The 16937-nt window shown below is 29.7% G+C and overlaps 1 protein-coding gene across 4 annotated transcripts in view; it reads right to left on the bottom strand.

The window, feature by feature from the left end:
* LOC113521436 (heparan sulfate 2-O-sulfotransferase pipe) overlaps positions 1 to 12985 on the bottom strand; it is an 83148-nt gene extending 70163 nt beyond the window's left edge. Inside the window, exons 1-2 of one of the 4 annotated variants that reach the window (XM_031912892.2) lie at positions 12900 to 12985; positions 9877 to 10073 (exon numbers count right to left, since the gene is read on the bottom strand). In XM_031912892.2, coding sequence (XP_031768752.1) covers positions 9877 to 9920 — 44 coding nt within the window. In that variant the 5' untranslated portion in view covers positions 9921 to 10073; positions 12900 to 12985. Of the gene's footprint in view, positions 1 to 9876; positions 10122 to 12827 lie in introns of all 4 variants that reach the window. The other 3 variants (XM_031912891.2, XM_052899000.1, XM_026906964.3) reach the window with 3 other exon arrangements.
* Between the last annotated feature and the right edge of the window lie 3952 nt (positions 12986 to 16937).

Here is a 16937-nt window from a genome sequence, read left to right as displayed (position 1 = left end):
TATATAATGTGTCCAGTGAAATGTATTATTATTTATACATTTATTTATTTCATCAACTATTATAGACACATATATAATGTGTATTGTATTTGCCATATTCAAAAGTCACTGACACCATAAAAGCAATTGCACGGATTGATATGTTACCTAATTAAAATATCCTCTAATGCAACCTTCCGATGCACCTAGAAGACGTACAATAGTACGCTCTAATTAGCATTTGGATAAGCCAATTTAGGCTCTATTGCTATGAATATAAAGTTTATATCTATACTTTACTTTCATGTGAAACGAAGCGGTAATTAGAGTAAATAATGCGAATACCAGACTAGAAGATCCGTGTACGCGATATTGTACTTTAATAGCTAGGTATTAAACATAAAATCTAAGATATACATTAGGGTTGTCAGTTTCAATTATATAATGAAAATATTTTTGTATTTATAAAATAAATATGTGTGTATTTTATTATATTAAATTATATAGCAAAAAAATTGTAATTATCAAAGCATGTATTTTATTTCTATTTGACATGTTCAACTGTACATATACCTTAAGTACAACAGGCAACTTTATAAAATTAAGGAAATCTTACTAATCCTTACTAAGATTATAAATGTCAAAGTGTTTGTTTGTTACTTTATAGAGCCTTTAACAGCTTAACTATTATAAAATTGGGTATACATGCATTACATGGTGTGGAACAGGGCAGCCTACTTTTTATGCTGATCAGTATTTCGGTCACGCGGACTAAGTCACAAGTAAAAGCTAGTAAAAAATACTTTTAAGCGTAAAATGACGTTTAAAATACTGGGGTCGATTCAAAGTCGCTATTTCTCTATCACTTATTTCTTAATTTATCTATCACTTAATCCAATATTTTAATTTGATAATTTTGCAAATTTGCTGTTTCATGAATCGTCATAAACTAATTTCATAACAATTTTGCTTTAATCTCTTAGTAATTTATATTTAACCTCAAAATAAAGAGTTCGCTGTGAAAATGTAAAAAAATCAAATTTAAAGTTTAATTTCAGACATGGATTTAGAAAGATGGTGCCACAAATGTACCTCACCAGTCCCTACAGCTTTATTTGCTGAATTAGAATTTGATTAAAAAAATCTGTGTGGTCCCTGCATAGAATAGACTACCCCTTTCCCATGGGTATCGTAAGAAATTACTAAAGGAACATAATTGTCGAGGGATGGACAGCAGTGCAGCTTTTAAAACACCACCAAAAGTTTAACTGCGATTACCAACCCGCATGCCAAGCATGACAACCACTGGTAAAACACCCTCTTATGGACTCCTCCATAAGAGGGTGTTTTTGGATAGTTAACGGCCTTAATATGATGATATAAATTGTGTTATTTGTATTATTCGTATAGTTCACAATAAGTGATGACATTACTGCAAAATCGACAACCCTACCTAGGATTTGGTTGACAAATAGATTTAACAAGCACACTAACTTGAACGCAATCGGATAAAACATATGGTGCAATTTTGTATAAACTTTGCGTTCGGCTGCGGTTTCCGCGGCATGCCATTGTTACGCTGTTATCTTATATGTGTCAGTGTTATAAGATCGGTACTGTCACATCTACAGTGACTTATTGGGGACGAACTGTTTATTGCGTGCACTTGTATGCGCTTCTTTATCCTAATGTTTCAATAACAGCTTTTTTGCAAGTAAAGCTATGGCACGTAATTCTATCTTGAAATCGCAATAACGGTTTTAAGATTTTTATATCGATTAGAATCTGTTAAGAATAGATTTGTAGTTTAATGATTAAAAAAAAATTAAACCAAAAATAACTAGACTCACATTTATTTTTCGATTTGGCTCAAACAATATCATCATTGAAATTAAATCAGTAATACTTAATATGGTATTTTATTATATGTACAATTCGTAACTAAGAACATAATTTTTCACTGTACGAGTATAGAGTTGGCTGGAAGGGATCTCTTTCAGAGATAAAAGCACTTTTGCTCACTACGTTTATAACTATCTTATCTATTTAATTTATAAGTGCAATAATGAATATATTTATGAGATGATAAAAATATATATATATATATATATATATATATATATATATATATATATATATATATATATATATATTTATATATATATATATATATATATATATATATATATATATATATATATATATATATATATATATATATATATATATATATATATATAATAACGATATAGACCATATATATAATTATATAATTATCTTATGAAAATAAAGACTTAATCTGTAAATATACCTGTATATATATATATACATATATATTATATATATATATATATATATATATATATATATATATATATATATATATATTTATATATATATATATATACATACTATCAGATAGTACTATTATCTAATGTTACTACTAAATTAATTCCTCTTAATATAACATGTATAGTACATACAACTTACAACTGATACCGGCGGCACCGTTTACTTGCTGTAATAAATCAATTTCAATGGTTACAACAGAAAAAATACAACCATTTAATGTTTAGAAATTGACCGACGAACAAAAGAGAGTACAATTTTCCAATACATTAAGCGAATCCGTGATCTCGTGGTAACGCGCACTTTCACGGGAAACAGTGTTCCTAACCCAGATTTTTGAGGCCTTGTCTAATGCGTCAGAAAGCAAATTACCCAACACTTTCTATATTATAGGGTTTTAGTATTCTAAGTCCTTCTATTTAGCATTATTCGATGACCACAGTACTAAAGATGTGGTCTTGGAACGCTATTGAAGCAAGCAAGTATTTGAATGACGCGAAGTAGGGTATTAGGTGAATGTGAGTGTGTGAGGTAAGTAAGGTATGACTGATTATACTTACCATAAATTAAAATATCACCATCGACATATTACGATGTGTATAATAAGAATCTACAGAATATATAATGAACTTAATATGTCCAAATCTTGAAATATAAAGTCCAAAATTTGAAAAGTGGAATAAATCTTTATGAAGACTATTTACCATATAGATATCCATGTCTCCATCTACGAAATCGTATCGAAACTAGTTTTTAAAAACAGTCACATTCGGTATCTTATGAATATTGAAGTGAGTTATAAATACTTTATTAATTTTCAAATTAAAATACTTTCGGGAATTGTCGTCAATAAAGTGGCTTTAAAAAGAAGAATAAGATTAAAATACTTAATATACTTTTAATTGAATCACGAACAAAAATTTTGCTTGTAAATAAAAATTAATTCTTTATATTTTCATATATACATGTCTTCATATATACATGATAACTGTTACAGCAAAAAGGAATTTAAAAACTAGGTCCTTACCTCTTTTTTAAACCGTGTTAAATAAATACATATATTACTTATTTGAAAAGTATTTTCTGTAAGCAAACTTGTACTTATTCCTTATTTCAGAAAACAATAAATATTGTAACCACATTTTTACATATTTTTTAAATCAGAACACTTTAAGGTTCAAGGCAACACTATAATATAATAATAATTCTTAAAAGGTATGTTATGTTAATGATAATATATAAATAATAATATATTAATGATAAATAATAATTGTAAGTGCAAAAAATGTATTATGTACTCGTATATATATATATATATATATATATATTTACGTATACAATTTCTTTATAAAGAAAATCGATATATTTAATGTATATATTTTGCTTTTTGAATAATTATTTTGATAGTATTTATTATATACATAATACCATCAATGTATTACATGTGACATACTAACTTAAAATGAACATCGTCCCCGACCAACCCCCAATATAATTTATACCTATACATATAATTAAACTGCAAGTAGACCGTGTCTATGCACGCATAACCTAAATTCAGTCGGATTTTAATGAAATTGATGGGGAATTTTTATTAAATGTGTGAACAAATTATAGGATATTTTTTACTGTAATAAAATGTTTCATTTTCGTGGGAAAATATACAAATTCGCCACTATATATACCAAACTCCTACACATATATATGTATAATATATCATAGATCTCCACTAAGAAAAGATTTCCTTAAATTTTCCTGAAATCAAAATTATCCTATTTCTCAAGTTGAAGCAAACAATACATACTTACAAAATGTTATTAAGATCAAAGGTTTCAAAGATTAGCATCAAGGAACATCGGCATTTCTATACATTAATATAGTTATCTAATCAAATATGTCTAAATAAAATCTGCAATAAAATATAATTATGGTTTTCAGAGTCATTTATAACTATAAAGTTAAAATTCCACTTAACCGCTCTGTGCATTATATATTACAGTCATTGACGTATATAATATGTATTTTATGCATAATTAATTTTAATATCGTGCGGTATAAAGTTATGCAAAGACATTATAATTTCGAGTACATACGTATACGGTCATTAAGTAGACTGAAATAAGATAAATTTATAGACTGTAGATAGCTTAAATAAATATAATAAAATTGAAAAGTGAACTATATACCTAATTATATGTATTTCAATATCAAGATATCATTTTTCTATGTATGTCTATCAACAAATCTTATGTCATCTGTTTTGTTATAGATAAAAAAATTTGATTAAATTTAATTTAATAAATAAATACATAGAACAAATATATAGAACTTTTATTATTATTATTATTATATCAGCCGTTTACTGACCACTGTTGAACATAGGCTTCCCCCATAAGGGAGGGTTTTGCTAGTAGTTGCAAGCACGGAAGGTGGGTAGGATTTTGATGGTATTTTAAGGAGGGTATTTTTTTCGACCATTAAGTAAACATATAGAATACTTAAACTTATTATAATAAATTATCTGTTTCTCAAGAGAAAATAAAAAAACTGATCTACAAAGGCCTCTTTATAATTATATTCACAGTAATTGGAATCATTTCAACGACGCAATAAGGAAACAAATATTAATTAAGTTTTAAATATCATTAAATAAATTCAGCCATTATACGCAGTTAAGTAACAAATATCCAATTATCTAAAACACTTTCACATTTTATATTAGAGGGCTGTACGTTTTGTCCGCGATTGTACATCGTCCTGGTGCCATACATTTACCAACGTTAATAGCCTTCCGCGACTTCGAATACGCGAACTGCATCTCGATTACCGATTTTCGACTGACGTTAGGCGCATTCGATGTAATTAACACTCGAAGAACTTCTCAAAAAACGTGCAACATCGAAGAAAGTTAGTCAAATTCCTTACCGACTTTCGTTACAGTTTAAATCTCAAATATGGACTTTCTAAAATACAAATCACCAATGTTTACTTTTTCTATATCTCAAGTGAGACCTTAGTCGATTATCGTACAATTTAAACAGTACAACGGAAGTCACAGCATCATTTTTGCCGAGTCAAATATGACTGTGTTTGAAACTCGACAATTACTTGACTACTAAGAGATTGTAAGTAGACGCAAATGGCATCCGAACACTGAACGGTAACTCTTTAACAAAAACACAATTCATCGAGGTACTACGTACTGACCCCAAGAATGAAATGATCTAACTGTTCGTTCCTCAATTTTAGAACCCAGCACACGTCGTGTCCCAACAAAAGGACCTATTATGTTGGTTACTATTGAATTTTCCAATAAGAATGGGATCAGAACTCTTTCTAGATTACTCATTCGGAAGCTGACGGTCGACAAAAACAACATTGTTGTGTTAGTACAGCCGTGCGTCATGCACTTATTCTTTATTCGATCTATTAAATTAAACTTAATTTAATATTGAAGTTGAATATATTTTTGCTTGATTTTTTTAAGCTTCTCCGTCGACTGACTCGACATAATAGTTAGGAAATGAATAGCTTTCAAGTTGTGCATAGTTGAACATTGGTACAAAAAAATGATCCTAGTTGAAATAGGCTTACTACAAAGAACAATAGATATCCTGTTACGAGAACACAATACCTATGAAGATGTGCAGCTTGGTCTTCAGTGTAGGTAAAAAGAAATTCCTATTGTGAACATTTGTGGTTTTGAACAAAAACAGTGTGGTCTGTCTGACTGACTAAAAATATATTCAGTTAAGACATTAGTATTTTTTTTTATTAAATGCAAATAGAAACCGCAACTTTACTAGTGTGAATTCGCTATTTTTATTTCGTATGTAAAATTTATGCAAAAAATTTAATAAACGCATACTGCTTGTTGATATGTATTTTTTTTTTCATACAGATTGAAAAAATCTATTAAGTTATTGTAAAACGAATCGAGATTTGTTTAATCAAATCTTATTTCTCTAAGTCTATCTTAATGGAAAGTGTCCTCTTAGGCAAATTTAATTAACAAATGCTTTTAATTCAAAGTTTCAGCATTAGTTCAATCTAGCACTTGTCTGTAACAGTTAGGCATGCCGATACAGTATAATTATTGTTAGACCGTGGCCATAACCGCGAGGGTAGGAAGTGAAGCGTACAACTATTAGATAACGGACAAACATTGGACAAATAACTGAAACCATACCGCAACATTGTATAGGAAATTTATACAACAGAAAAAAAAAAAACAATTTAGGATTTATATTAAAAAAAAAAAAAACTACAGGAGACCAAACGGCAGGAGACCAAATTAATGTAAAATCCAACAAGAACATTCGAAATCGGTTCATAATTTCATGATTGGCAACATATTTCATAACTTACAAAAAATATAAAATCTCAAACGCACACATAAAAACTAAAGTCAAGAACTTGCTCCTTTTTAAAATCGGTTTATCAATAGAAATAAAAATACACAAGATATTGACCTAGATTTACTGAATACACACACAAAAAATACATTCTAATAACGATTACAGATTTCTATCGATAGTAAAAGTTCAAGTTCAATGACACAGTGCAGTTTTGCCGTTCACAGATTTCTACAGTGAAAGACGATTACACTTACTTGTTTACTAGTCGAGTTATCTCATTCGAAATTATGCATGGACGAGTATATACAGTACGACATATACAGCAGGCGCCGCGCCGCGCCACGCAGCCGCCGCAAATTTTAAACTCCACAATAACCATTATCGTCTCATTATCTTCCTAGTCAGGTGGCTTAATAAAAGATTACTATGATTAATATTATAAATGAAAGTTTGTTTGTTACTTTACAGTTAACGTCTTAACTAATCTATATGAAATTTGGTACACAGGTACTGATTAGTATGGAGAAGGATTAGACTTTTTATTAAGTGTTTGTATGTTTGTTACTCATTTAGACTTAAACAGCTGAACGGATGAAATTTAGTGCGAGGATAGGGTATATTACTGCTACACTCGAACAATAATTACAGGCACAGGTAATTCTAAATATACGTTAATGTTTTAAATATCTCTTCCTCTTGAAAGACAAAGTATTTAGACCCTGATAATATAAAATATTTAGCTATGACATATTCCCATATCATAAATAATTAATTTAAAGTTATATAACAGATGATTTTATTCTCTTTTTTTATAAAAGGTTTTTTTTATTTATTATTTATTGACCACTTTACAAAAAATGTCTAGTACAAAAGACGAACTTAATGCTTAATAGCATTCTCTTCTAGTCAACCTTTGACAAAATATAAATGTAATTATGCGGTGAAAAATTGAAAATTATTTACAATGATTACAAAAATTGAAAATTGTTTACAACAATTTTCAATTTTTCACAATAAACAGTTAATTAATTATGTTTTAGGGTTAATTGTGTATTGCGCGTCAGAAAAGCAAACTTGTTCAATGGAATGTATTCAGACTACATTATTAAGTATATATTCAACTTATAATGGCAAACAAGCTGACGGTCCACCTAGTGGTAACGGTCGTCTATAGACACGAGCAGTACCATGGACATCACAAAGTGTATACTCCCCATGCGTCGCCATTCCTGAGGACTCAAGTGTTATTCCTCTGTACCTCTGAATTTACAGTAAATTCGCTGCCATATGCCACCCTTCAAACCGAAACACAGCCATGAAAACACAACTGCTTCACTGTAGAAACACGAATAGGACAGTGGTGCCCAAGCAAACGACTTTTGTACAAAATCTCCCTCTGGTATGTGGAATGTAAACAATTCTTATATATTAAAAAACAAACGATAACTGGAAGAGAATCTGATGTTCATAATTTCCAAACATTATTGCTGTGACGTTCGTAACGAGATCTGATTTTAGTGTTGGTTTCATAAATGTTAATTAGCAGATTATGTAGTTCCTGTATAAAAAATATACACATATTACTATATATATATATTTTATGCAGAAACATTAAAAGATACCAGTTACTTTTCTGCTTTATTAATAAATTTCACCTAACTGCTACCTACCTACTTGGCTTTGAAAAAATAAAACCTTCCAGCAAAAACAAGAAGCTGTCGTACTCATATTATCATAAATGCCTATAGCTCGAAGCTTTCTTAGTGCGATTTCTTCAAAGGTCGCATCATTATGTTCCTCATTTCTATTCATAGAAATGTATTTTCCACATCTTAACAATTGTGTAGAGCGTCGTTGTATGTTGATTGTTGTAATTATCAATGCTCATTGAGGAAATGATTTACGAGTAAGTTATTTACTTACTGACTCTAATTAGACACGTAACTAAGTCGTAAGCACTGATACTAAAATCTGTGTGTATTTTATATTTTCAAATCAAATCATATAACTACCCTCGAATATTATAAAACGTTTTAAAACATTATTTTTAGATTCGTCAATTTTATTTTGTTAAATAAAATAAATACAGTAATTAACTTATCAGATTTTAACTCAACCGGTCAATTTAAAATTTAAAATTGCGATTAAAATCCGTTAATCTAGATTTAAAATGCACAAGAAACGGACCACAGAAAAAATCCACTACATATTATATATAGAGGCACATATATTCTTTTACAAGTTTTTAATAATATAAAAACAAAACAAAATACATAAGACAACATCAGCAATTTTAATGCTTTCATCGAAATCATAGTTTAATAACATATGAAAAAAAAAACTGTAATAAAATGTAAAAACATGCGTCAATCACTGCAAAAATTCATCTATCAATCTAGAAATTGCTTTCATGCTCTAGTTACGAACCCGTCCTCGGTCCCGTCGCGATTTTCTTGTCGCATGGTTGCCGTTGCCGACAACTTCACACGTGGTTGTCCACGAAAATCTCCTCAAATCGACACTTTCCTCTAAAAACTTATTACATAATGTTACGATGGTAATTTGAATGAAATGTTACAATATGTGTGATAACGTAACATCCGCGACGCGTATTAGTCTACGCTGTTTGTATAATATATATGTAGATAGACATTTATTTGTATCTTCATCAAACATTTTGATCATTTAAAAACATTATTATTAAAATATTTAATATTCGTTTCAAATTACGCAACAGAAGGAAATACAATGTCTTAATTGAGTACAAGAGAAAGGTCCTGTCAAAGATGAATTTGCATAATTTTAAATGCAGATGGGTACACCCAAATAAACTCACGACGTCTGACATGGTTGAGATAGTTAACAAAAAAGCATAATAAGACCTGTGTCATTCACCTCGCTATAGGAAATCGATATTTACAACAATTATCTCTATTACATTATCACCATTTGCTAATGTTTTCTGCAGCCATAACTGAAATTAGAATGACAATAGATTGAACAACAGCGGGTTCCTGGTTTCTTTGACAAATTAGACGACATAAGATTAACTAGAGACGTTGTAATCTTACCATAAATAACACATAAGCTTTGTAAGCTAAATATGGATAAGAATATAAGTACAGACAATAGCCGTCTTTAAATTACGTGAGCCATATCTAAACAAGAAAATTGGGATGAAAGTACTTACCGCTTAGGCACGCTAATCCTCCGTTGACGGAACAGGTGATCCATTGTTTCTAATCTCTTTGTTTTACTACTTAACTCGGACTCAGACACAAATGAAGGAAATTACGGGCTTTCACTTGATTTCAAGCATTAGAGTTCCGTAGATGCAAATGGCACAGTTCAGTAGATGATGGCAGTTTAATTGCGCAGTGCGAACCTCTATAGATTTAAATAAATAGGTATTACTCACAATACTGAAATAATAAACTGGTAAATTCCATTAAAATTTTTTTTTGAAATTTAATACAATAAAGTCATGGTATGTTTCAAAGAGCACGAGGCAGAATATTTATTTTTACACGACTAGGGTGATAATTAGGTATATGTATATATCTTGATAGTAAATGGTTAATGGACACTATAATACATGAATACTTGTAACATCAAAGATACCTATAACATACACGTACCTAAAATATATTTTGAACATAACATAAATAACATGTGCAAGTGAGTTTATTTTTTTATTTATTATCTCTTGCCACCTCAACAGTTCAACAAATTATCATGTTTGGCATACATATCTAGTATTTAACAAAGAAAAGGATATAGGCGACATTTATCACAGTCAATCAATTTGAAAAATGAAATGTTAACGTTTACGATTCTATACATAGATTAGTCGTAGATGCATGTTTCCCAAATTTACTTTTTATATTTTAGATTCTATAAAATTAACAGAAATAATTTTATAGAACCTTAGTTTAGGAATATACGTTTTTAACGTTAACACTACAACTTTTACATGAACATATATCTAAATATATTAATAAAAAAATGTTTTAATCTCTACCTAATCGTTATGGAAATTTTATATGTAATCGATAAACGATACGGAATAATACTGAAAAGATATCTCAACTTGATACGATGATACTGTTGATAATATCTAACGCAAGTTTTGGAAGCGATTCATTGGGAGAAAGTGAAGGCAGCCCGACGGCGATGCGACGCCCGCTCTCCGGCGTGCATCTGAGTTTAACATTAACACCGGCTCATATACAAGTTTATAGTCATTTAATCCGCAAATTTATACACATCTCGCCTCTTCGCTATTGTTAAATGAACTCGAATACTTTCACTTACTTAACGTGTAAATAAGTACGAACATATTCTATTCTTCACCGGGAAATTCGGGTGAAATATATAAACTTTGTTATCGTTAATGTGAATTTTGAAAAACTATATTTTTTCATTGAAACCTAAAACACTAAAACTTATTTTACCATTAGTTAATTATTTTATAAAAAATAGTTTACCTGTATAAAAACCTGCTTTAATAAAAAAAAAGTAAATATTATTTCGCTCCGCAAAAAAAAAACCGAAACTTTTTCGTGTTAAAACTAATGTGGTCTCGTGTTAAATTTGTCACGCGAGCATTTTTTTAGAATCGTTGGGATTAATTAACTCCATTGATCGTGAAAATAATTATTGACTTAAAATGTGCGAAGATGTCACTGAATATATTTAAATAAAAAACAGTTATTGTCTAGGGCTAAAGAAAATTACTTATAGAAAATGGGCATACAGCCTACCAGTTGAAAAGCGTTAAACCGTAGCCTAAAGATATTTAGGAGGGTATTTTTAGTAATAGCGCCTCTTTACTAGTCACCCTATCAGGTTCATTACCATACAATCTTCATGAAAAACATTATTCTTAGTGAAAACCTCATAATGGACCAACTTCATATTCATCTATCATCATTCACTGGTACTTCACCAGCTTAAAACAATAGCACAGATAAGAATAAACATTTCATTTTCACACAGTAAAAAATATTGTGGACTTCATAGAATACAATGACCAATGAATTCTATTCCTGAGGACTAAGGTATTTCAATAAATTGACGGTCAAAATAAAAAGGAATCTTCTTATTATATACTTGTAGAGATGGATACTATATTAAACACCGACCGTAACATACAAGACTTTTTAATTGAACATCTTGATTTATGAAAGGAATTAGTAAAATTTTGTTAATGTGAATTAAAGATAATATAGGTCGTACTAGCTCGTTGAATTAATTTTAATAACATTTTATATTTATTTATATACTAATTAAGAACATTAGATAAGTTTTACGATATACACCGTTGGTATGCCTACGCTATAGGTAAAAATCTCTCATTTTACACTTATTTTATTTTAAAGCAGATGGCCTCTATTATATAGATTAATAAAAGCTATGAATAGGTTTGTGAAATAGCAATAAAAGTAAGCCTATAATAAGTAATTGAGTAGTAATAAATAATAATACGTCGAGTCTTATTAACAAATATCAATAATAATAAAGAAGAGGTGGACTCTAGTGGAATCTACAGATACTTTGTAAATTGGGTAGCTTTTTGTTTTATGACGAATAAATAATAATAAACTCATTTAATAAATTTAGATTTATTTTTTTTATTAAATAATACCTTCCACGATGCAAATTCCAAGTTCGGCTACAATATATTTGTAAATTCCACTTCCAAATCCGTTCTTTACTGTATACCTACCACTACTACCTTTGTATAAAGTTTTGGACGCTAGATTCTGCTGTATACGCTACTCAAAACATTCATCTTCAGAGAATAAGATTCCAACTGTATTTACAATTTCTTTGTGAAATGTGAATGGTCCTTTATTTAGATTCGTACTTATGCAATTCACCATTTTGTTTTCGTTTTTATATAAAAAAAAATAATAATAAATTTTTAGATACTAGGTATTTCACATACATTATTACACAGTGAATATAAATGAACTAAACTACAGGTTCTCATAATTAAATGAATACCTACCTAACCTAACCAATCACCCAATTTTATGATCTACGTAATACTACGCGCCCTTTAAAACACCCACATGACTTTATTATTATAAAAAAAAAGAAATAAATTCCTAAAATAATAACAATATACTATTATACTTTTATCCTGTGAGTAACGAGATCACTAAATGTATATAATTAATTCGGATAAATTATGAAGTTAAAAAATACCGTCACGCGCGCGCTTTCTACAAGTTGCGGATATTTGCTGCGGAGCGGCGTGAGAGAACGTGCAACCGCGCGGCCATATGGCGAAGTACTAGCTCCTAACGACTCTTCATTTGAAGAGTTGAAAGCCGGAGTTGCCTTTCAGTCATATTCCATCCCACTATATCTGAATTCCCGAAGAGATTTTGCGTAAATAAAAAAAATCTAAGTAGAGCTTTTAGCTTTGTTTAATTTTCTCGTTTAAGAATAAATGAAGTCTTGCATTTGGCTTTCAACTAAGTCAAATTAGGGAAATTTTTTTCTCATTGCGCAGTCACAGACAAAATTAAAATGCAGTAGTGGGCCTGGATTGTCGATAGAAACAAGAACTTGACTTCTTTAAGGACAGAACTTTTTTAAATAGGTCGAGCTAGAATACCTAGAGGTATTCTAACAAGTTTGTGTATCCATGTTTGCTGTCTGGTTTCTCTTAATACATAAATTATATCCTAACTTGAGGATTATCAAATTTATGATATTTTAATATTTCCATCATAAGTTGAAAAGTATCCGGCATAAAAAATATAAATGGTAGTTGAAGCGCTGTAGTATATGGAAAAACGAACAAAATAACACCATAAAGGTTTGTTAAAAGTACTTTCAAGCTGTTTGATTAATACCGACAGAAAACAAAGAAGAAAACTTAAAGGTAGGTAAATATATTTTCTTTTGAAAATTGAAGACAGATGAGTTCACTAACAGCCAACATTTAATATTGGATTGTCACTTAAAAATAAGAGATAATGAGATATTAAGGCATTCGCTGTTACAATGTAATTTGAGACATCAATGGTTTATTCTTTATATTCATGAATACTTACAGGCAATTATTATCGTATAGTTTTTTCTTTTTTTTTAACATTTATATCGATTCACGTTGAAAATTTATTATTACATCTATAAATACAAGGGACAAACAAATGTATTAAAAGATATTGGATTTTGGATATTTCTTGTGATCTAATGAACCGTATGAACTGTTTGGTCCAGGCATAGAATGGGTCACACTTTCTTTTCATATGGTCTCGTAAAAGGCGACTAAGAGAATATAATGGTCGAGTGATGGGTAGCAGCGTTCCTTTTATCATGAAAGTTTAACTGTGGTTGCCAACCTATTACCAAGCATGACAACTATTGGTAAAACCTCTTAAGTTCAGCAGTATACAGATGGCTGATATGAAGAATAAACGGAGACATTTAGTTATTTTGTTTGATTTGTGAAGTGTGCTTAAATTGAGAATTTCTGTAGGAAAAAAACAAGCCATATCTACTAAATACTGGTATTGTAATATGAAAAAGAATAAAAGACACAAATCATGGAACGATAAATCTTATCTACACACATACACGCACAATAAAATTTTTATAAAAAATAATATTTTATAATTATGTAAACACGCACATACTTAAAAATATTATTTATTAGAGATATATTATGCGATATTTTCACCAACTCTAAAACATTATTAACCTACTTCAAAAAAAGAATGTTTTCTATTCGATTGTATTTGTTTTATGTTTGTTACCTCAGAACTACATCATTTATGGCTTTATAAATTTATATTTTTTTAATTGAAAGGTTATACTTGTCACAATGGTTCCATAGAATTTCCCATAAAATCGATTCAGTAATTTAATTTTTAAATCGAAATCTTTCCACGACTGAAGTAGGTGTTTTTTTTTTTAACAAAATCTACTTGTGATAAATCTCTTCGCAGTCGTTACGACTCCCGTGTCGATTCCACATTCATTTGTCACGAATGTGGTCGTGATTTTTTGTGGAATCAAATTTTAAATTAAAATTGATATTTTGGTCAATTGGTTTCTGGGTTATCGCGTGATACGATTGATATTCCATTATTGTGATTCACCCAAATGATCTATTTTTATAGATACTTTCTCTTACTAATAGGCATGCAGTAAAATTGCTTTTAATTTACATATAGCTAACATGGTTACTGACAAAAACTGGAAAAGGGGAACTAATTTTTAAGTGACTTGAAAAAGTAGGAGATTCACGTATAATTTTTGTATTTAATACCTTCGCCAATTCAGAACCGATTACGATTATTCTTTTTATAATCGACAGAGTTTATACGTTTTGTACATCCTATTGTACTCAGTATTAAACCTACCTTTTCAGCGAATTCTAAAAGAGAAAAATTTCAATTCGTTTGTATTTTTTTTTACAAACACTTATGATTAATAATTATTTTTGTAGCGATACAATTTATTTCTGTTAATTGATTCCAAATAAATTATAACAATTTAAAGTATCGTTTTTTAGTAGGTACTTCATACAACCTGTTTACAAACTTATCTATTTAATTTTAGACAGATATCTTAATTCTTCAGTATGTATACCTTTCATTCACAATTATGCCTGTATTACCCATCCTACTGGGTACTTCGTCTAGTTGTACCTAGCAATGATAATTTCTTTATTATAATTACCATCTAAGGAAGCTTGACAGTTTCCAAATTCACTCGCTTAGGATACACAATATACAGAACATAATAAAGTTTAATTAGTAGACGCTTTCTAAATAAGTTATTGCCATAATTTTTTTTTTCTGTAGTTCTGAATAGGACTATCGATCTAAGTAGATTTTATAATTTTTCACCAGCAGAAAGAAACGGGATTCGACGGATGTAGTATCCATTTCCTTAAATATACGTAGACTATATGGAAGGTAATGGCGTCATAAAATTTTAAGTTATATATATTTAGGTAAGTAAGACATAGTTCGATATTTACCTTTCATTGATCTGATTATTACGATTCTTTAGAAAAATAGAACAATTGGTCATTAACTGCATGATAGAGCAATTATCTAAGAACACCTTAAATGAAAAACTATATTTTAGTCTGTAGGTATAACAGGTACTTATGTTTATAAATATGAAGGTATAAAATTTTCATGGCTTCGTCTGACAATGCATTACCTCCAGAGGAAAAGGATTATTAATAATGACTTTCTTGGTCCACCTTCAAACATTTCCCGTGTAAACCATTGTTATTAGAATTTAGTGAACTTTTTTCTTTATTTCATCCTCCTCTGCATCATTTCATTAGTTTCTTTATTTACAAAAAAACCGTTACATCTCATTCCTGCTTTCTCTTATAACACAGGTGGCAAACAAGCATGCGGCTCACCTGATGGTACGTGACTACCGCCGCCTATGAGCACCCACAACACTAGAAACCGCAGGTGTACTACTGGCCTTTTAAAAAGGAATTATGGTCTTTTTTTGAAGGTTACAATGATGTATCGGTTCAGAAATACTGTTAGGAGTTAATTCCAAAGCGTGATTATGTGTAGAAGAAAATGTCTTAAAAACGCATGGTGGAAGACCGTCATTTATTCAGATGGTTGGAATGGAACTCGTTCATAATTTTGGGGTAATATACAATATGTTAACCAACATAATCTAATCTTTAAAACTAGTGTCTATATTCATTAATAGGGTCTCGATTTTTTTTTTAGAATAAAAATTAAAATACCAAAAACTAAAAAATAAATTAAAATTTTCAAAAAAACGAACAACCTGTATCTGTACTAATGATACTACATAATAATAGGTACGTACGTACTTTGTGCTGTTGTAGTTTTTTTTTTTCATCAAAACACTCCCTTGTGACTTTTATAATAAGTGTCAAAATTGACGTTGGTGTTTTAAGAACCTCAATGGTATATTGGCAAACATGTTCGTTTGCGTACACGAGGTCACGTATTCAATGCTCGGTCAGAGATTATTTAAGGAACAAATTTTCCTAAATTGTCTCGGCTCCCTATGTTCTGAATTTTCCCCCTACTATTTTATCTGTAAAAAAATCGAATTCATTTACGTGTATATTTATCGAGAATGCTCCACCAGTTTCATACAGTTAAATTATAATGTGTACCTACGATTATAAGAGTAAAGTGTATTTATTTCTTAATATTCAATGCAATTCAATCCTCATAATACAGGGTTGAGGTTTACTACCATACGATTAAT

This window comes from Galleria mellonella, unplaced genomic scaffold (assembly GCF_026898425.1).
Source record: "Galleria mellonella isolate WM207_F2 unplaced genomic scaffold, CSIRO_AGI_GalMel_v1 utg55, whole genome shotgun sequence".
NCBI lineage: Eukaryota > Metazoa > Arthropoda > Insecta > Lepidoptera > Pyralidae > Galleria > Galleria mellonella.
The sequence above is the reverse complement of the archived record's forward strand: the minus strand, read 5'-3'. Positions and strand labels throughout refer to the sequence as shown.